The 22,393-nt window shown below is 41.2% G+C and overlaps 1 protein-coding gene across 3 annotated transcripts in view; it reads left to right on the top strand.

Annotated features, from left to right (window-relative positions):
- Window positions 1-22,393, top strand: part of KCNQ5 (potassium voltage-gated channel subfamily Q member 5) — a 303,880-nt gene that overhangs the window by 248,388 nt on the left and 33,099 nt on the right. Inside the window, exons 4-9 of one of the 3 annotated variants that reach the window (XM_055713882.1) lie at window positions 772-947; window positions 1,360-1,485; window positions 9,038-9,148; window positions 13,553-13,648; window positions 16,895-16,989; window positions 18,535-18,561. In XM_055713882.1, coding sequence (XP_055569857.1) covers window positions 772-947; window positions 1,360-1,485; window positions 9,038-9,148; window positions 13,553-13,648; window positions 16,895-16,989; window positions 18,535-18,561 — 631 coding nt within the window. Of the gene's footprint in view, window positions 1-771; window positions 948-1,359; window positions 1,486-9,037; window positions 9,149-13,552; window positions 13,649-16,668; window positions 16,758-16,894; window positions 16,990-18,534; window positions 18,562-22,393 lie in introns of all 3 variants that reach the window. The other 2 variants (XM_055713884.1, XM_055713883.1) reach the window with 2 other exon arrangements.

The following is a 22,393-nucleotide window of genomic DNA, read 5'->3' as shown; positions in this document are numbered from 1 at the left end:
TAAAAGAACATTATGCCTTGTCACAGCATCCATGTGCCATCACTGTGCTGCTTCTCCTCATCTCCCTTTAAATGCTGTTCTGGCTCTAAGGGCAGTTGGCTGATTAGTTCATGCAGAACAAATTCGCTCTCACAGTTCGAATCTGTGACCTGAAGAAATAAATCCTAACACTTGCTGGGCTTCAGCAAACTTTCCACGCTGCCAGCTAAAAGAATGTTTCTGAGTACCCGGCACTGTATTTCTTCCTTTCCAGGAAATGGTACATCAGGGGAGTTGTGTCCAGAAACTACATGCCTCAAACACACAGTGTTCTCATAGGAAATTAGTACGTGTGATTGTACGTCTGGTTCCACTGGACTCTCACCACTGGGGCTGCTCGTATTTTTTTTTCTTAGCTTTGTTTCCTTTTTTGCCTTTTCATAGGAGAATTGCTATGGGAAAAGATATAAAGAGAAAAAAGTTCTAATTGGTCTACTGATTTGTACAGTTTGCTACATCAGGCTTCAAAGGTCCTTCATGAGGTTCCTTCAACACTGCTCCTCTTATCCATATGTTTTCAAAATTGCCACACTCAGTTTTCACCCTGGAGGCTCCTGAGGCAGGTTTTGACATCAGCCCTGTCCTCACACCCTACCTCAAACAGGAATCTTAGTGCTTTGGATTCCCACCCACCACAGGAGTCTCTCGTGTCCCCTCATTCAGCTCATGTACATGTGTGTGTTATTTATTGGTACTTGGACATTAATGTTTTCTGTAATGTATTTCTTTCAGACATCATTGTTCTCATCGCTTCAATAGCAGTTGTTTCTGCAAAAACTCAGGGTAACATTTTTGCAACATCAGCACTGAGAAGTCTTCGTTTCCTACAGATACTTCGTATGGTGCGCATGGACCGAAGAGGAGGCACTTGGAAATTATTAGGTTCAGTAGTTTATGCACATAGCAAGGTATGTAATACTAGATGCTGATTTTGTCTGGTCATTATCTTCACTTGATGCGATTCAGCAAGAGGCCAAAGAAACAAACAGTTATCAGTTTTGAGCAGAATTTTCTGAAGTAACATAAATTGTAAGGAGCATTGGCACAGATGCATCAGGCCATGTGTAAATGCTAAGTTTTTAGAATATGTTGAAAATGTTGTCCTTGATATGCAGTTGTGATTTGATATATATTGGTGAAGCATCAAACCATATGAGTGGATTCAGTCCACTTTCAGAGGAAATTTGCATCGGTATGGAAGCATTTGATTTTTAACTGTTCAACTGCCAAAAATGTATATAGATTCTTTCATTATGTCTTCCTTGAAATGCCATTCTCTTCAGTTTTCAAATAGATGTTGCTCTTATTTCTTTTATCTAGGAATTAATCACAGCCTGGTACATAGGATTTTTAGTACTCATCTTCTCATCTTTCCTGGTTTATCTCGTGGAAAAAGATGCAAATAACCAATTCTCCACATATGCAGATGCTCTCTGGTGGGGCACAGTAAGTACAGAAAAATAATATGGACTCTTTAATGAGTATTATAGAGTGCTCTGAATGTCACCTACTGTGGATTTTAATTTAGTGTGCTGTTCAGTGAATTGTTTTCACTGGCAGAAAACTGGTCTGAGAAGCTCCCTCCTCCAGCTATTCATTTGTACATCCATAGCTGATTTCACCCCATCCTGCAGAACAGCTGTTTATGTGTTTATGCTGCAAACCAGACCACTAAACCTTCAAGAGAAGAAAGCATTTTATTTTTTAACCCAGATCCTTTCAGTAATACAGTTTCTAATGGTCCCACAAAGAGCTGCTTTGATCCAACCCAGAGGGCTGCAAGCTGCAGTGCAGGAAGAGGAACAAGTGCCAGGAAAGAAAGAGGGGGAAAAAAAATCTTGCCAGCTTTGCAGTGAAGGGAAGAGTATAATCAGCACCCCTTAGAATTATGTTGTTTCTCCTTCCTCTGTACCTTGAACACAAACCCCAAGGATAAATATTCCCATTCTGGTTCAGCAGTGTTATTTTTACAGGTTTAAAAGCCCTGATTGGGTTGAGCTCGTGTTTAACTATCACATCAATGGTTTTTACTTTTTTGAAAACTGTGGGATCTGAGTAGATACCTGACTGTTTTTTCTGAAAGAAGGAGGATTATATGAATGCCTACGTGTTTCAATAAACTAGGCTTTAAATGAACAATGAAAAACTAGGTCTGAAATTTTGATATTTTTTTTTTTTTTATGGCATAATGTGCAGGGGGGAGTTGCTTAAAAATGCCCTAGAGTGAGCTGGACTCCTGTACTGTATGAGAGTTACTTGGGCAGCTTAAGAAATCTGTCCCAACAAAGCCTATGGCAGAGCTATTGCCAGACAGTATAAAACTGCTGTTCTTTTCCTTCTGATGCAGTAGAATAAACACCATGAGCTCTGACAGTGTCTGGATAGCGAAATGATGCCTGTGAGATCATTAATGCTGACATAACCTAGAGCACCCATTCGTTTTCCTGGTATAAGTGCAAGACTTTAAACAGCTTCTGCCATCTTTCCTCATCAGAGGGATGCAGAAATGAAACTTTCTCACCTCAGACTTTCTGCTGACAAGACTTCGTCTGGACTCAGTAGTACATGCACAGGTGAACTGTGCAAAAGCCCTTTCCAAAATGCTTTAAATCGTTGAGAAACATTTTTAATAAATTTTGTTTATATTTTGAGGAAAGGTCAAGGTCATTTGCTATTGGTAGGACTAGTTTGTGTATTTGAAATTTGTTCATCTAAGGGTTAATCATTTTTTACATGTCTTCCCTAAAGACTGTGTTTCTGTGGTACCAGTGTACAAAACTGGGAGCTTGGAAACGCCAGACCTAGTAAGGTCTTACTTGTTTTACAATTTTACATTTACAAATATATGGAAATATTTTTCCTGCAGATTGCTGCTTTAGAGCATCAAGGCAGATCTCTGATAAAATACACATTTTCATCCTATAATCCAAACACACGTGAAATTCATATTGGCTAAAGTCACGAGAGAAGGTTTTGCCCTCAGTCACATCACTGTAGTTTATTTTGTTTCACTTTTCTTCAAAAGCTGAGGTCTAGGTTTGGCTTAAAGCTTTCTAACCTGACCTTATTGACATGGTTGTGAAGCATCTGGCTCCAGATGCTGGCGTCCTCACTGATGGTTACTCTGGCTCCAGCAGTCTGCAAACACCATTGAGCCTTTCGGGGTGGCAGTGGGGATGTGGTCCTGGGTGGCAGTGGGGATGTGGTCCTGCGAGAGACCCTTCTGTCCTGTGGCAGTACATAGGTCTGAGAATGCATGTTTTCAGCCCTTTGATTCTCCGGGAAACGACCTCTGCCTCTCTGCAGAGCTGTGTGTGAATTAGCACTGCATGGGCAGGGAGTTTGGACTAAGCAGAGGATTGTACCCATCTGCCAGCAGGCAACGAGGAGGGGAAACATGCACGAGGAATGGTTAAGTCCCAGCAAACTCAGACCTCCGCTCTGACACCTGACTGATGCTCATGTTAGATCCAGATCCAGATCCAGATCCAGATCCAGATCCAGATCCAGATCCAGGTCCAGATCCAGATCCAGATCCTTCTCACTGAGAGCTCTAGCAGCAGGAAGATCTTTATTTTAGAATTTGCTTCTCCACTACCTGCTGACTGCTGTTTTTTAAGGAAAAGCCCTGCTAAGAAATAATCATTATATGAAGTGGTGCTTAAAATATTTTATATGCTATGAAAACGTATGACTCACAGGTCAGATAAGTAGTGCAACTGAGAAAATAGGAATCTTTTCTTGATGTCAGCAGGAAAAACAACAAATTGTAATCAAAAACCTGAAAACTATATTGTATATTTCTGTCTTTTCTTCTTTCCCCAGTGAGTGACATGACTACGTTTAAATTTTTAATGTGCTTCAGTGCACAAAGTTACTGAAAAGCAGTGTTCCCCCTTACCTGTTACCTTTGCCATTTTAATGATAGTATTTTTTGTATAATATGTAAAACAGTATGTGGGAAAGGCATAATGTGCTTCTTAGTCATGGTTGGGTTTACTGCCAGAGTAACCCACATGCAGATTTTGAAAAGGTCAGATTGTGTGGCATTCTAGGGGAAATCAATGCTTAGCCTCATTGATTTATTTGCAAAAGTTGTTCTAACTTAAGCCACAGAGTATCTACGAAATCCCAGACTGAATTCTGTGGTGGCAGAGGGACAAGAAAAGGCTGCATTGAAGTCAGACACAAATAGTCACCTTGAATTCCAAGCTTTCAGAGGCACTTACGCCCCTCCTTAGAGGACCAGACTCAGCATGCAGCAATTAACCCCCTCATTGATTCAGATTATTTGAGGGCTATACCCTGCTACCGTCATTTCACAGACTACATTTGTGAAGTTCCTATTTTTACCCTGAAATGAAAGGCAGGGTATGGCATCCTAATTTACATATGAATACGCCACTGTATTTGCAATTATGTGTTGTACTGTACAACCTGCAATTTAAACATGATGTTAATGTTACTATTGTAAATATTCTTGTGGTTTGGGTCGCCACAGTGCTGCCTATGTGTGTTATATGAAGAGCTCAAAATTTGCTTTGGTAGAGAAGTTAAATTAATGCAACAGAATAAAATAACTTAACTATACAAGAACAAAAGGACAATTAAAAAACTTAAATATTTCAGAACCAAACCAAGTGTGGTTTTCTGAGAACTGCTAGCGTTACTTAAAACTGTGTGTACTTATAGTGGCTTTTAGCTTGTACACGTTATTAGTTTTACCTGCAAAAGTAATGCAATTAAGATTCCTGCTTCTCTTATACATTTGGCAGTTTCTCTTCATAAGTCATTATTTTCTAGTAGTATCCAGTAATTACAGTTGGATACAGAGTGTCTCTGGCACTCCGTAGTGACTTGCAGGTGAACATAACATATTGCAATGAAAAATGTTGTCACAATCACTAGCTCAAGTGAGTTAATATTGATAACGTTTTTCCCATTTAATATAAAGATAGCATGAGCAAACTACGTTTTTTCAGTTAATTGATGTCAGGTAAAGATTCAAAGGGTAAGTACTGCTAGCAGAACATAAAATGATGTCAGAAAGAAATAGTAGGGTAGAGGAGGGCCTCCTGGGTCCTATCTCATCTAACTGAAGGCACCGAGGTTATATAATCACATTCATTATTATCTTACTTCACTTATTATTAGCATATTTATTAGCTCCAGCAATGAGATATAACAGAAGTTCTGTTATCATTGCAAGTTTTGAGTCTAGCCAGGTGACACTGCCTTCCTTGGCTCATCTGTCCAGACACCTCATTTACAGAAGCAATCAAAATGGAGGGGGTTGCATCTTCTGCAGAAGGTAGGACTCAGCTGGCTCACTCAACCGTGCAGGTTGGTTTGCTTGAACATAGGCATACGGTCCCCTGGAAGATCTGTTGGAGAGTCTGCTGCCTCTCCTGTGGGTGGTCCCTGTTCAGATGCCCAAGGGCATCTCAGCTGACACTAGACATCTGTTTTCAGGCATTTTAGGGTAGGATGGAGGAGTCTCTCTTTCCATTGTGCATGTTGCTGTGGCCAGATCGTGCTGAATGCCTAAGCATTTGATTTTTGAAGTTAGGTGAAACGAATCCTATGCAAATAAACTCTGAAAGGTTAGGTTTATTATCCTGGTTCAGGCTGTGGTGATCAGACACAGGGCTGCTCTGCAGGTATCCCTAGGAAGTCATGATTTTGCACCTTGTTATTTCTTTCACTGTATTTTGATCCTCTTGTTCACCACTTTGCTTCCTCTGACCAAGTCTCCTCTCAAAAAATAACCTGCCCCTAATTACCTTCACAGTTTTGCTACAGATTTTGTAGTTCTGTTACCTAGTCACTCTTGGCCTTGCATGGTACCTCTGATGCAGTCACCTAAGTGATGTTGTCCTTTTAAGATTGTAATCCCCAAAAGTTCCCTAATAATTTCCTTCAGTCACCTCTGGACTTTGGTCACTTCTTTAACCACCCATGGGATCCAGCCTTCCCTCACAGTGCTAGCTGTAACTTCTGTCTGCTTCCTACATTATTAGCAGTGACGTCTGGAAATTTTGCATGTTGTCATGGTCTCATGTCCAGTAGTTTTCCACAGCCTGTTCAGTTAATTTAACGTCAGCATTATGCCAGTCAGTGCCTGGCCAGTGGTTTAGCCATTGGCTTGCAGCACTAACAAACATATGGAGGATTATTCCTGAACCTGACCCTGAATTTTTTAGAAAAAAAGATTCGTAGTTGTATGATGAGAGGAATATACAACAAAAATCAAACCCATTTGTTCAGTGTCAAGTAAGATGATACGGCATGGTGCTGACACCTATACGCCCATGTAAAGACCATCCTGAGATAAAAACAGCTCAAAGTGAGCAAGTCACTGATATTCTTAATCATAGCCTGATACCATTAAGTCCTTGGACCTAAAAGAAGAGGGGAAAGGCTTTAATATCGTCTTGTTATTTTCTTTGGCGAAATTCTAGAGATACAGTCTGTGTGACTGCTCCTGGTTTTGGATTGCTCCCCGATGTCAGGTCCCAAAGGTTCAAGTTTATCTTTGACTTCTTTGGAAGGCAGTTCAGTGGCAATATCATTAATACGCAGACGGCACTTAGTTCTGTTTCCTTCTTGTCAGCCCAGGCAGGAGACATCACTGTACTTTCCAGTGTCTGGCAGAGATAGGGAGCTGGACAGAAGCCAAGAAACTGGGCTCATTCTGGATCTTTAAACCGCTTTGCAATGGCTGGCCTGGAAGTGAATTTTGAGGAACTTTTATTCAGGGATTCATTTGTTCAAGCGCTGCACTGCCCTCGGGGTCTTAATAACCTCAAACTGTTCTGTACTTGCCCTCTGATGAGAAGAGCTGGGAATACCTTCTCCAGCAAACAAAGGAAAACTAAATCAAGCACCTCTGCCAGGCCAAGAGCATGGCTGCGTCAGCTCGGCTCTGCCAGGAGACGGGGAGCTGCAGCCCCATCTCCGTCCTCCTTAACGCTCAACCTCAGCCACGCGCTGCCGTGTGCAGGCTCTGGAGCTTTGTTAGGTGATTCCACGAGCTAACACAACTCACCAAAACAGCAGAAACGAACCACGCAGAAATGGGGATAATTCTCTTCACCTTCCTGGGTTGCACTGGCTCCCCAAAAAGTCCAGCAAAAGCCACAAGATGAGGTGGGGGCAGGGAGGTGAAGAGGAGCAAGGGAGGAGAGCAAGACCTGGTAATAAGCACACAAGGTGGTGTGTCTGTGACCAGGCTAGCATTACAAAACTTGAGACTTGATAACCACTTGAAATTTCAGCTGCAGCCTTAATTTAGCTGACTCTATTTAGTCACTCTGGCTTTCTCAGGGTAAATTACACTCGCTGCTTGTTCCCAACAATGGGAGCAATTAAAAGCACTGTTTACTATCTACAGAGCCCTAAATAGTTGAAATCTAATTACTTCCAAAAGACTTTCCTTCTTTTGTCCTGTGGTGACCCTGGCATTAAATAGAATTGCTTTGGCCGTCTTGCCTAGGAATGAGCTTTGAGGAAGCTGGAAGCAAAATAATGTCTCTAGAAGGCATTTTCCTGAAGAATCCATTCCTGCCAGAATACTTGCTAAGCCTGAACTTGCCCACATTTGGTACGCAATGTAAAATAATTCTCCATGCACATGTTCTCCACTAACGACAGGCCCTGGAGTCCTTGGCATTCAGCCTACTGTTGTCTATCTTTGTCCTTTAACATCGTGTGCCATTGCCTGAGCATGCACCGTGGCAGCCTCCCACCCGGCCTTTGGAAATCCTCCGCTCTGCCCACACCTCCTCCAGCTGCCCGCACCAGACAGCAGCGTGGGTCCAGGCTCCCCAGAGGGCAGCGCAGAGGTGTGACTCTCTCCCACCAGTCCAGTCCTCAGGTTTGGGACTGGCACACTTTCCAGGCCAGGAGTGGCATGGAGGACATTTCTCTGGGTCAGGGAAGACCCTCAGCCCCGCACAGGCATGAAGCAGAAATCTTTTGCCTTGGAGGTACACCAAGTAAACCACAACCACACACTGTTATCTCAGCGGCATTTGCACATGCACTGCACTTCCAGGTGGCCTGCAGTCAATGAGTTGCGTGTAGAGAGCTGTCTCGCATCTACCAGGCTCTGCCATCGCCTATACTGGTGCTATACAGCAGGGGTGCTGGCCTCCACAGCACAGCTTTTGAAACATCTGTGTGCTGAGCCTCTGATGACACTTGCCACCTGAAGGGATTACAGATGCCCTCCTTTTTCTCTTTGACCTCTCCCCACCTAGGTCTGAGCTAACATTGTCCAACAGCCTGAGGTACCTCTGCATCTGCTGCCGCGTCGTAGTCGTTGGACCTGCATGTCAGAATTGGTATAGGTATATCTGAGCCTATCGTAAGGAAGAGGAAAGGACCAGGGACTTCTTAAAGTTCCTTCCAGCTTTTGATTAGCATTTTTCGTGTTTCAGAAGATAATCAACTTCAAACTGTACTGATAGGCTTGTGGAAAATGCATCTGCTTCTTGCTGTTCCTTTGACTTTGACTGCAAACTTCAGCTTCCTCCCTACTATATTTTTCCAATATGAGCTCTGTGTAATTTAAATTTGTGTAGTTGTGCAACTAGGTACAGTTATATTTCCCTGCAGAAAATAGGCGAAACCCCTTTGCATCCCTGGAAAAGAACACTTTTTTCTGCCCGACTCATATAATTACCCATCATTTGCCTCAACTTTGAGATCCCAAACTTTCTGTTTTATTATTTTTTAAAATTATTTATTGCTTATTTTTGTATTTTTCTCACTTTTACTTATCTCAGTTTTATTCAGTCATAAACAGTATTAAGTTTTCCCAGAAAAATATATTCATGTTAATTTATTTATATTTGGTTTTCTGTTAGAAACAACTATATATATTTCACGTGTCTTGGATTATTTAGTGGAGATGCTGTTACGTGTAATGCAAATAATATGCAATAATCTCTCAGTGACTTCAGGTAAACCATGATGTTCGTTCATTTATTTTTAGATCACATTGACAACCATCGGCTACGGAGACAAAACTCCTCTTACTTGGCTTGGAAGGTTGCTTTCTGCAGGATTTGCTCTGCTTGGCATTTCTTTCTTTGCACTACCTGCTGTAAGTATGCCAATAAGATTTGTAAAAAGGTAACAGAAACTTCTGTAGCTCTTGCTGCTATTACGATACAAAAAGCTGAATGAAGCTCAGTACATGAACTGTTTAAGGACTTTTGTTCTGTGACAACACTAGTGAACTTCTAGCTAAAATCCAAATGAAAGGTTTGGTGTCATTGCTTGAGTTTTGGGGAGTTTCTTTGGAACAGGCAAAACTAGGAAATAATCCTAAGTTAGGTCACATACTATTGTGTAAGGTTGAAAATGCTTTCTGTTGTTACAAATTGTGACATATATTACTGCTTTTCTTTCAGATTTAAAAAAAAATCAGCTGGTATGTTTTTCTGAATTAGACTACTAAAAAAAAAGTGAAATATTTTTAATAGGTTGTCTTCTATGACCTTATTCAGGCTGCCAACAGAGTAGTAAAAGGCACTAAATCAACCAAAAGTCAGTATCATTGAATGTAAAAATGCAAGAATCATTTTCTGTGAATGATTGCAAATCAACATGACAGTTTATTTATTTTGCTTTTATCAATGTTCAAGACACTTTAATGGAAATGGGAATCATCTAGTGACTAAAATATAGCGTAGCTTCAGAAATAACTTAATTTTTGTGAGTTAATTTCCTTTCTTTTTTAAATTAGGATTGAATAAGGATGAAATCAGAAAAGACATTCGCATTGTTGTATTGCATCCAGTGCAACATATACAGAAAATCAATATTTTAATACTCAGATTCATTATCTGTTGGTCACTATAAAATATGTATGTTATAATAATGCATGTTTCCAATCATATAGACAAACCAAGATTAAAAGCCAGCATTTCCTAACAGCATTGAATCATCTAGTGTACTGAATTTATTTCTTACTCTAAGTACAGAGAGTATTTCACTATCTTTGGCATATTATAATACATTATAATTACAGTCATAATTATAATTATAATACAATACCTGTTTGTGAATCTTTGCCATTTAATGGCAGCTACTGTAATTAATTCGCTTTGTCACCTAGTCACCACTAACAAGAAAGTTAGTCTTAGCAGAACTACAATGAACATGTAAAGGATGAATAACCTTACACATTAGAGATGCCAGAACTTTTGTTCCCTGTGTTGTATCTATGTACATATACTCCTTTTCCTCATAAAATCTTTTGTGTTGAGTCTGCCTGTAAAACGAGATACATGTGAATCTTGTGCATTTCTAATATAATTTTCTCTGGACCAAGTGTCAAGTGGAAATATTCTTTCTTATAATGCATACATGTCCAGCAGATATATTACACTCCTTGCAAGCCAAGGAGGGAAATGTTCTCAGTCTTTGGGTCTGTTCAGCAGGAGTCAAATTTATCTTATTTATTCAAAGCTAAGAAGGCTTGAAGGGGAGAGATTTCATCATCAGCTTTTTTTCATAGCCTGTAGAATGAACAATAGGGATTAGTTAGATTGGAAAGACTGTGAAGAAATGGTCTTAATCATAGAGTCATACAATCATAGAATGGGTTGGGTTGGAAGGGATCTTAAAGATCATCTAGTTCCACCCCTCCTGCCGTGGGCAGGGACACCTCTACTAGACTACTTGGCTCAAAGCCCCATCCAGCCTGGCCTTGAGCACTCCCAGGGATGGGGCATCCACAGCTGCTCTGGGCAACCCGTGCCAGTGCCTCACCACCCTCACAGTAAAGAATTTCTTCCTCATGTCTATTCTAAATCTACCCTCTTTCAGTCTAAAGCCCCTTGTAAAAAGTCCCTCTCCAGCTTCCTTGTAAGCCCCCTTTAGGTACTGGACAGCTGCTATAAGGTCCCCCTGGAGCCTTCTCTTCTCCAGAATGAACAACCCCAGCTCTCTCAGCCTGCCTTGACAGGACAGGTGCTCCAGACCTCTGATCATCTTTGTGACTGTCCTCTGGACTCATTCCAGTAGGTCCATGTTCTTCTTATGTTGGGGACCCCAGAAGAGAACACAGTACTCCAGATGGGGTCTCATGAGAGCAGAGTAGAGGGGAAGAATCACCTCCCTCGACCTGTTGGCTATGCATCTTTTGATGCAGCCCAGGATATGGTTGGGTTTCTGGGCTGCAAGCGCACGTTGCCGGGCCATGTTGAGCTTCTTGTCCCCCAAGTACTTCTCCTCTGGGCAGCTCTCAATCCATTCACTGCCCAGCCTGTATTTGTGCTTGGGATTGCTCTGACCAAAGTGCAGGACCTTGCACTTGGCCTTGTTGGACGTCATGAGGTTTTCACAGGCTCACCTCTCAAGCTTCTCAAGGTCCCTCTGGACGGCGTCCCTTCCCTCCAGTGTGTCGACTGCACCACACAGATTGGTGTTGTCAGATAACTTGCTGAGGATGCACTCAGTCCCAGCACCTCTCCCAGTACTGACCCCTGAGGGACACCACTTGTCACTGGTCTCCACTTGGACATCAAGCGGTTGATCACAACTCTTTGAGTGCAACCATCCCACCAATTCCTTACCCACCGAGTGGTCCATCCATCAAATCCACATATCTCCAGTATAGAGACGAGGATGTCGTGCGGGAAAGTGTCAAAAGCTTTGCACAACTCCAGGTACATGACATCAGTTGCTCTTCCCTCATCTGTCAACACTTTAACCCCATTGTAGAAGGCCACCAGATTTGGAAGGCGTGATTTTCCCTTAGTGAAGCCGTGTCGGTTATCACCAATCACCTTATTTTCCATGTGCCTTAGCTCAGTTTCCAGAAGGATCTGCTCCATAATCTTGCTGGGCACAGACATGAGACTGACTGGCAGGTAGTTTCCCAGGTCTTTTTTCCCATTTTCAAAATGGGGGTTACATATCCCCTTTCCCAGTCAGTGGGAACTTCACTGCACTGCCACGACTTCTCAAATATGATGCCTAGGGGCTTAGAACTTCACCCCTCAGTTCCCTCAGGACCTGCACATGCATCTCATCAAGTCCCATGGACTTGTGCACCTTCAGGTTCCTTAGGTGGTCTCGAACCTGATCTTCTCCTACAGTGGGCAGTTCTTCATTCTCTCAGTCCCTGCCTTTGCCTTCTGCAACTTGGGTGGTGTGGCTGGAGCGCTCCCTGGTGAAGACTGAGGCAAAAAAGTTGTTGAGTGCCTCAGCCTTCTGCATGTCCCGGGTAACCAGGTCTCCTGTTTCCTTCTGGAGAGGACCTGCATTTTCCCTAGTCTTCCTTTTAGCAACAACATATCTATAGAAGCTTTTCTTGTTGCCTTTGACATCCCTGGCTAGATTTAATTCTATCAAAGCTAATTTCTTGACCTGATCCCTGGCCGCTCAGACAATTTCTCTGTATTCCTCCCAGGCTACCTGTCCTTGCTTCCACCCTCTGTAGGCCTCCTTTTTGTGTTTGAGTTTGTCCAGGAGCTCCTTGTTCACCCATGCAGGCCTCCAGGCCTGACCTCCTCTTTGTTGGGAGGCATCACTCCAGAGCTTGGAGGAGGGGGTCCTCAAATATTAACCAGCTTTCTTGGTTCACCCTTTCCTCTATGGCTTTATCCCTTGGTAGTCTACCAAACAGATCCCTGAAGAGGCCAAAGTCTGCTCCCCTGAAGTTCAGGGTAGTGAGTTTGTGGTGCACCCTCCCCGCTGCCCTAAGGATCTTGACCTCCACCATTTCAAGGTCACCGCAGCCAAAGCTGCCCTTGAGCTTAACATTCCACTCCAGCCCCTCCTTGTTGGTGAGAACAAAGTCCATCATAGCACCTCTCCTCGTTGGCTCCTCTGCCAACGGGGAGGAGGAAGTTACCGTTAATGCATTCCAGGAACTTTCTGGACTGCCTATGCCCTGCTGTGTTGTCCCTCCAACAAATATTGGAGTGGTTGAGGTCCCCCATGAGGACCAGGGCTTGTGAACGTGAGGCTTCTCCTATCCATCTATAGAGGGCCTTACCCACTTCTGTTGGACTTAACAGTCTTCTGTTAAGCAAGGTGTTTTCTAACTTTTCTAAAATGAAAAGTTCTAAGCAGCACGGCAGATATGGGCTTTGAGGCCCGTATATATCTGGCATATCTGGCAGCTGGTCATTTCTTCATCATTCCTGCCTTAAATTGCTCTGAATGTTCCTTTTTGATTTTCTATATATATGTGTATGTAGGTATTTATATATGTATATCTCTGTGGCCTTTAGAGTTGCAGGAACATAGCATAGCACAAACCCAAGCAATGGTTGGGATGAGTGGTCACTGGTAGCAGGTGTTCTTTTAAGGACTCTCCTGCTTCACCGCGAAAGGGGCCATTGTTCATAAGCCTTGTACTGTCACATACTGTGATAAATGTGTCATTTGAAGCAATTGTATGGGATAACATCTTCACAAAATCTTTGCAGCTGATTATGTACATTTGTTGAAAAACTACCTACATAATGATAAATTGTGTATTGTATTGCAGGGCATCCTTGGCTCAGGATTTGCATTAAAAGTGCAGGAACAGCATCGTCAGAAACACTTTGAGAAAAGAAGGAATCCAGCTGCCAGTCTAATTCAGGTAAATACGAAATCAGTGGAAAGATAATAGTAGGTGATTTAAAGCACATATTGGAACAATTTTTATTATTTCAATTTAGAAACTTTTGTGGACATAATGCTTAACAGATTGGTTAGTTTCACAAAGTAAGTTTGTTCAGTGATTGCCATGTGTTGCTGTAATTGTGTATATAGCATTTCTAAGCCTAGGTTTTGAGTTCTTCTATCCATGTTGAAGATACCAAGACAAGGATGTCAACCGCATGCCTGCAGTTTAGTGAATTACTTGGAAAAATAGCATTGATCCCTAGACAACCTAGCTGACAGCACAGCACTCTTGCCTATATTAAGCTGCTTTTCATGTACTACAGGGTTTAGAGTGCTCCAATGAGTGATACATTTTGTGAAAATGAAAAGTGTCCTGACCAGAGAATTGCTTTCACTATTAGTTAATTCAAAAGCTGGAAATGCAGGCACTAGCAATTCTAAAATGTCTGAAATTGTCTGAAGTGGTTTCAGCTCCAATATTGATGTGATGGTGCAGATCAACGATTCAGAAAGATTTTTTTTCAAGAAAAAGTGGCAAGACATTTGTTAAACAATTGTTTTGCATGGTTTTTTTCTTTGACTTACAGTCCTAGTTAGAAATGAGAACAACCTCTAAAGAATGATTTTGCAGCAAGCTTTACTCTACTTGATGCACTTGAAAAAACAGGGGGAAAATAATCTCAGTGTCCTAGTTTGTTTTGGGAGGATCTCAAGTGTTTTATGTGTATCACTTGTGTGTTATTTTTAATTGTGAAATAATAAATCCTAATAAAGAACCTGAGCATGAATATTCTGGAGTGCTATGATAACTTCAGGATAGACACCAGGATGTCTTTGAAGCATTCTTAAAGTTAATAAATGTTTTCCATTATTACTGTTCAATGACTACTAAATACTAAATAGTTGAGATTTAATATTTATTAGAATAAATAATAAATATAAATCCACTCTTTTGTATCTATTGTACTGTAAAATTACATCTGGGATATTTTCTAACACATATATTTTATTCTAATTCTTGCAAGTTTGGTTGCCAGAGGAAACACATAATAGATTTAAGTTTTGGATGTAGCTGTTCTTGTTATTGTATGGCAGTTAAACCAAAATATTAGCAAGACAGCATGCTAAATAGATTAAGAGTAGCTAGATGACCGACTTCAGAAAGTGACTTTCCGTGGGCAAAATCATTGTGAAAGGAAGACATTTTTGGTGGGATCCATTGATGAAGGCTGTTCAGCATTTGCGTGTTCATTTTCATGTTAAGCATTTTCACTGATCTATAAATGAATATAAAATTGCTGATGGAGATACTTGCCAGTGGCACAAGGCCTGGAAGAATAGGAAAGATGATGGCAGGCACATGGGAATGAACCCAAGGATGATCTGGGTGACCTTACGGTGTGGAATGATTCCTACCAAATGTCTTAATACACCAAGTACAAAACTTGGTCTAGAAACAATGAATTCAGACTATTACAAAAGGCCTCTGTCCCAGTTTTAGTGACTCTGGAAAGGACCTGATGAAGGAGGAGAAAGATTGGGAAAGAAGGGTCAGGAGCTTCATACAAGTTCCCAGTATGCTGCTCCAGCTGGTTTATTACAGTCCTTAGATTCAGAACCAGAAAGGTAACGAGAGGGAGACGGCTGGTATTACTGCGGTATGGTGATGCTGCTACTAACATGCTACATATCAACTCAGCATCTACAGTTTGTAAATGAGATGGAAAAATTGGAAAAAGCAAAGAAAACATTGGGAAAAAATGAGGCCAGGACTGGAGAAAATTTCATGTTTGTAAATGCAGGATGTGTCTGAACTGCATATCATTGTCTACTGCAACAGTGCCTAGGCTGTTTTAAATTGTCTGTTGTGGATATCAACAAGAACTACCATGGAAATCAGTGTGCTCTAGCTTACCAGAGTAATGTCCATTTTCTAATCATTAACTCTGTAGAACTGGTCTGTGCTTACTCCTCTGTTGCCATAGATATACTGTCTGCTAGAGTCTGTACCTGACTTAAAGATAGCTAAGGTATCACTATAGAAAACTGAACTATTTCATATGGACATGCTCTTCTCGATTTATTTAGCTTATAAGAAGTATTCATTGTGAATATTATTCGAACATAGAAGTCCAGGGGGGAAGTACTGGAACGCAGAAGACTATTTAACGTAGCATACAGAAACACAACAACTATCTCTGGCTATAAGCCAAACCCAAAGTGTTTCAAATTAAAAATAATGCAAAAGTTTTTGACAATGAGAGTGATAAACCAGTGGAACAATTTGTAAAGCAAGTGACAGGTTCTCCCTCTGTAGATGAAGACTAGATGTATTTCTGGGAGATATGCAGTAAGAAAGCACAGGGCATTAGACCCTGTACAAGAATGCCTGGATGGCGTTTAGTGGTTGACAATATGCAGGCAGTGCAGATACTCAGCTAGTACAAATTAATACAGGTATGAGCTGTTCCAGTTTGTAGAACAAAAGATGTGTCTTACTGTCTACATGCAGTTAATCCAAACACTGCCAGTGCTATGCTTTGGTCACTCACCTTTGAAATTATTTATTTTGTGTTTTTAAACATTTAGCTGTGTTTCAAACCACAGAGAATACTTGTCTTCTAAATTCTTTTTGTCTGGTTTTCATTATAATTTACAAAATGTATTATGATACTTTCTTTTACTCAGACTGCAAGCTTGTATGGGTGTCCCCTATGGCCTTGTCACAAATGAGTCACTGTAATGCTTTTTTGAGCACCTTGATGTGCTGAATATCGTCTGGTGCTTCCACAAAACCAGGAACTCTTACTTTACTGTGTAAAGTGTACTCTGACTCACAAAAGTTTTGGTAGGATTTTACCAGTATCTTCTTAATCAACCTAACAGAGCACACCCCAATTTCAGCAACATTCCCTCTCTCCATAATCAGTGTGGTGGCATTGTCACTTCATGTTCTTGGTTCCTTTGTGCTTTTCTATTGTTTCCCCATACCAGGCTTCTTGGCGGTTTTATTCTACTGACGCCAGCCGAACAAACCTGACAGCCACCTGGCGATATTATGAAAGTATTCTTCCTCCCCTCAGGCATGTATCAGTGCTATGAATGATAAAAGAAAGCCGTGACTTGTATTGGTTACTAATCTGCTTTTCAATTTTTTGTTTCATCCCCTGCTCCCTCTTGCCTTGTTTTTTTTCTTTTTTACCATATATCCTGCACGTAGTGTGTATGGCGTAGTTATGCGGCTGATGAGAAATCGGTTTCCATTGCTACCTGGAAGCCTCATTTGAAGGCCTTGCATACCTGCAGCCCTACAAAGTAGGTACAAATATGGCAGCTGGTGCTGTTCTCGATGTCTGTTCAAGCTTATAGAGAATAATTATTTGTCTGATTCGTCTTGTTTTGTCTTCTTAAGTCCTCTCATTAAAGATTTCAACTAACAAATCAGGTCGTTGTTATCTAGGAGCCTAGGACAGGGGGAGAAATGCAAATCGTTGCTGTTTATCTAAGAAATATCACTGAGCACAGGCACTAGAAACATTTTCCCCAAAACTCATATAGCAAGGTTAATGTTTCACCCCGTTCCAAATTACCTCTAAGGAAGAAAATACTAGGTGTGATGCAGAACTTGTTCCTTGATTTAATGCTGGTTTTCAGCCTGTGCCTCTGTATAAGGCTATAGCTACAGATACACCTTTCCAAGTGGAGAGAGCCTTGTGGTGTTCTGCAGGTGAATGCGCTGGGGAATTTGCTCCTTTTTGTCATCATTTCTGATATATTCAGTATTTCCTTAGGGCAAATTATATCCTCAGTTATACATACAGCCAGTGGAAGATGACTAAAAAGACCTGATGTCACAGTTTGGCAGACAGGAGATATTTGATGTCCTAGTTTGGGTGAGAATTCACAGAGCACTGGCAGCCCAAGACTCTTCTATAATTCAGTAAAAGATTTACCCGAAGGCAGTAAGGTGACTGATTCAATATGGGGCACAAATCAGGAAGTAAAAGATACTTGATAAAGATCGAAACCGAGAGCACTAAGAGCCTTATGGGAAAGCTCTGATAAGCATCCTAACTGTTGTTATTGCAGACAGTGCAAGAGAATTAGTGGTTTCTCTCAAAGCTGGGTGATGAACATCCACATGACAGCAAAAAGGTAATTGTGTGCCAAAAAGCTCAGCCAAAAAGAGGTTTGGCTGGGTACCCAAAGCTGATCTTTGAATTTCAAAGAGGTGACAAGAACAGAACCATAAGTAATCCATTACCGTAACTGTAATCCCAAAATGTTTCAAACTAAAAGGAGCTTTTAGATGAAAAGTTACATGAAATACTGATTTTTGACATATACAAACAGGTTGAAGGCAACATTGGTATAAATGGATGGATATAAAATTAAATAAATAACGAAGCTGTATTCCACCTAAAATATTCTAAAATATGACTGTCCCTCAAAAGAGCATCCTCTTGTTATTTTAAATAAGTGTGTTGCTGTGCTATCCTAAAACTAAACCTTTTTATTTACCAGAGATAACTTTATCTAATAAGAGCCTACAGCTTTATGTTATATATGTGTCAGCAATGCATTTTGCCTAAGTGCTTTGCCAACTCAGTCTGCAGTGGTATGTACTAAGCATGTTATGCATGTGTTAAAATAACCAAAAAGTTCCTTTTTCAGAAGCATTGTAGTTATGAGTCTTGCTTGAATGTTTTTGTGGTTGCAATGTATCGTGTGTCTTGTACACTAATTAACATTAACATATCCATTTATGTTTATCATATGTCTAACTTCATCTGTAACTAAGTAATGTGATTACTATCTGCATAACAAGTATGTTTTTCCCTCCCACTCCCTGACCTGAAGAAAAGAACAAGGAGAACCTTCTAGCAGGTTTGTAGTTTCTTTTATTTCTTTTATCTGTGAGATCACTGCTTCTTAATGGCTTTTTGGTATCTCAGGTTCTGTACAGTAGGTTCCACGAATTGTAACTGTTGACGATCACAAATAGCATTTTTTTGAACTCATATCAATAGACTAATGCTGCTGAAATTTGCTTCTTTGTCCCAGTTTTTGTATGGAAAAACTAGGCAATTTTTTATGTTTCTAGCCACACGATTTAACTTTGAGGGGGAGCTCGGTTCAAACAGCGGCAGAGTGGAGCAGCCTCCCCAGACCCAGCTCCTGAGCAAGGACACGGCCCCCAACTTCTGCCATAAAATTGGTGCTCACAGCTTCCAGGAATCCCAGTTAAGTTGAGGCACATAGTTGAACTTGGCTTTGCGAGCAAGCCCATCAGCCCTCTGTCACAGAGGGAGGACCCCCCGACAGGGCTGGTTGGATTTCACCTCAGCAGGGGTCTGTGCTGCTCTGCAGGAGCATCCTCAAGCTTTCCTCAGTGCCATGTCTCCATGTTTCCTAACCTGTTCCGGCCATCCCCTCCCAAGGAGTGTTTTGGGATGCAGCAGGTGGGGGGAGAGCACCGCTGCAGTGGCTCACCCCCTCCCGGCTGCACGGATGGCACTCTCTAATGGCCCTATTGGGGCAGAGGAGGCAGCTTGGCATCTCTCTATAAATAAGGAAATAAATAAATAAATTCCTCTGGCTGGGAGGGCAGGTGGGGTTTGCACCCAGCCTGGATGCCAGCTGAGGGCCAGCTGCCTGCAGCACACAGAGGCAGGGCTGTCCTGGCTGGGTATATCAAGCCCTGGAGATGCCCGTCCTGAGGCACTAGGAGGAAATGCTGCTCTTTGCTGTGCTGAGAGCCTGAATCCTTAGGGAGAGGAAAGGACCTGGTGGCTACAAGACAAATTACCCGGCCTCTAAACTCTTTAGGGCTGGGACTCGGCGGGCATTTTGGCAGCCAGCACTGCAGTATCAGCACGATCAGAGAATAGTGGCGTTTACTTCTGAGCAGAAAATGATGAAAAGCCAAGAAAAAAAGTGTCAGTGTGACACATCAACCCCCAAAATACATCCGCCCCTGAGTTGTACTGTGGTTCACAAACTCTTCTGGGTTATTCAGTCCGGGGTGGAAAGTTTTCACATCCACTACCCGTGTCCTGTTCCATTCTCCAGGTTGCTCCTCTGGCACGTGACTCCATCCTTTTCCTGATGTGCACTTAACTGTGTCACAGTGACTTGAGGGGACTGGATTTGCTCTGAGATATCCATCATGAGCACTTCACCTGCTTTGTCAGATCTGTGACTTTTCATACACATTGTCTCCATAGGCTTGCTTTCATTAAATTGATTTCATTAAATTATTACAGCTTGATCCAAATTTTTTGCACATGCCAGCCATATTTCCTACTCTTTCAACAGCAACATTTAAATTTTACTTTGGCTTTTTTAAAAGTGAGACTGAAGTTGGCAGTAAATGAGTACGTACCTCCAAAACGTTATTCCCAACTGTACTTGCGAGCACTTGGAGAGACAAATTTGCTTACAAAAAGAAACTAGATGCAAAAAAAACCCCAGCTGTCAGAACTATATTACATGCTCCATGTTAATGATAACTATTGTGGTTTTAAAAGTAATCAATGATTTAGCCATATTTTTTCACTTTATTTTCACTTAATGGAAGATGTTTGTCCCTGCAGAAACTCTTAACTAATATGTGCACTGCTGCAAATTAGTGTACGTATAAGATTGTACTAGTTAACTCCTGAGATCCTGGTCTACAGTAAAAACTTTGAAGACCACTCAGTGCCTTTTAAAAAAGGTGTGTTCTGTCAGTGGCTGTTTATCCTTCTTATGCTGATATATTGCATATGTTTGTATCACTTAAAATACATGTGGTGTATGTGGTCTTTTGTGGTAAAAATGTAAGTGCAAAATGCTGCAATGTACTTCAAGATAACTGTCCTCGACCATTTAATTTCTTTCTTTCTGCAATGCCGAGTGACTTGCATGGGATGCTATGTGAACTAAGTAAGCTGCTTCTTGTTTCACTCTTTAAATGAAGTTGTGTTTGCACAAGTTGTGCATTGGATTGCTTTCTGAATATGCTCTTTGTTCTGTACTCCATTCTAATAACAGTGGAGAAAAACTTTTATTACTTTAGGTTAAAAAAATTATATATTTTTTTTTCCTACCAAAATTACTTTTATATTTACAGAAACGAATTCTTGCATTTTGTCATGTATAGACCTACAGTCTTTCATTAGGTAACTAAATGTTGCTGTGCATGAGTTGAGAGAGCTGTGATTATGAGGCTGTAGCTTCATACTGATTTTAAGAAAAATATGTATGTTGTATCTCTCAAAATATTACACACAAGTGTTCTACTTAATCATTTATCAAAAGTAATGGTAGACAACCTCTCTGGTGTATCCTTGCTGTAAATGAGATATTTCTATAAATCAGTTCTAGAGTTCTGCAAGTTATTTAAAAAGCCTGTATGTTAAATTCTCCGTATCTACAAATGCACACACTGAATGCAAACAATATTTATTTCTGTTCAGTTGTGCAACGTGGCTGAAATTCTTCCTGTGCAGGAAACTAGATCAACTGATGAATCTTACAACATCCTGAGAGCATAAGCAGTCTCAAGCTGTGTGTACGACATGCATTGGGTGTCTGCAAAGGATGAACGTCACCCGTCTAGTGTTGTAACTAGTGAACTTGAATATGAATTCCCTATTCAGACAACTCCTGGTCAATAAGGAGGAATTCTGCCGGTATAGGAGCTTGGGGGAAAAACTCATCCCTGCTCTGAGGGAAACAATTCTCTGGAATGCTGTCCACCTCCTATCTCATATCTGTTTCTAGAAGTAGATTTAATGTAAACTCTTTGCATGCAGCATATGAAAAAGGAATTGCCCGTGATGCAGAATCTAACTTGAGGTGGAAAGCCTAAACCCTTACCTAGCAGTGGAATGCTTAGTAACATGGTCCTCTATCTCCCCTCAGTCCTAGTAAGCTTTGTAGTAATAAACAGAAGCTCTTCAGGATGTACACCCCTCGGAAACATAGGTATTCAGCATCCTGCCTATTCACATGATGTTTGAGAATGCCAGCTAACATCAGGTGCATGATTCATTTACTTCCCCTCCTTAGTGCTTTACAGTTCCTTACTACTCCAAAGGAGGTTTCTTGATTTATTTATTTTTAAGTGCTTGTAATTCCTTTGTTGCTTGTTGCCTGCAATGACATTAATACAATGGCAATAATACCAGTTCTCTGAAACTCATCAGGTCGGACAATTGCAGTGTGCAACATGCTGCTGTTTGCCAAAGCCTGGTTCCCCTTCTCTGCCTGAGACCTGAACTTTTAAAATGCATTACCCTGCGGAGATCTTAAAACGGGGTTGAATATTTGGGTAAAGACAATTCCCCAAGTCCAAGAGGATTTTTATAACCATGGCAGTTGAGTTCTCCACCTAATAATTAGTGGGGAATATTAAGCTATAACACACTAGGCAATACCAACAGTCAAAACGTGCAATTGTTGTTGAGAAGAATCCCCTTGGACACAGCCTGTGGAAGCTGTGCCTGCATCCTGTACTGGAAGGTAGAGGAATGCATATGAAATCAACCATCTGCTTCAGCTGAATTCTGTGGAAACTGTGTCTCTTACCAAAAATGGTAATTCCTAGATGGACAGAATTTATGGGAAGAAACCCTTGCTTTATACTCAGGCTTATTACAATTTTTTTCTTACTTTTCAAAACTAATGTAAAAGACAATAGAAGTACAAACTGATGACAGAAAATGAAGATAAA

The sequence above is a fragment of the Falco cherrug genome, chromosome 6 (assembly GCF_023634085.1).
Source record: "Falco cherrug isolate bFalChe1 chromosome 6, bFalChe1.pri, whole genome shotgun sequence".
Lineage (NCBI taxonomy): Eukaryota > Metazoa > Chordata > Aves > Falconiformes > Falconidae > Falco > Falco cherrug.
This window is presented reverse-complemented; position numbering and strand designations above follow the sequence as displayed.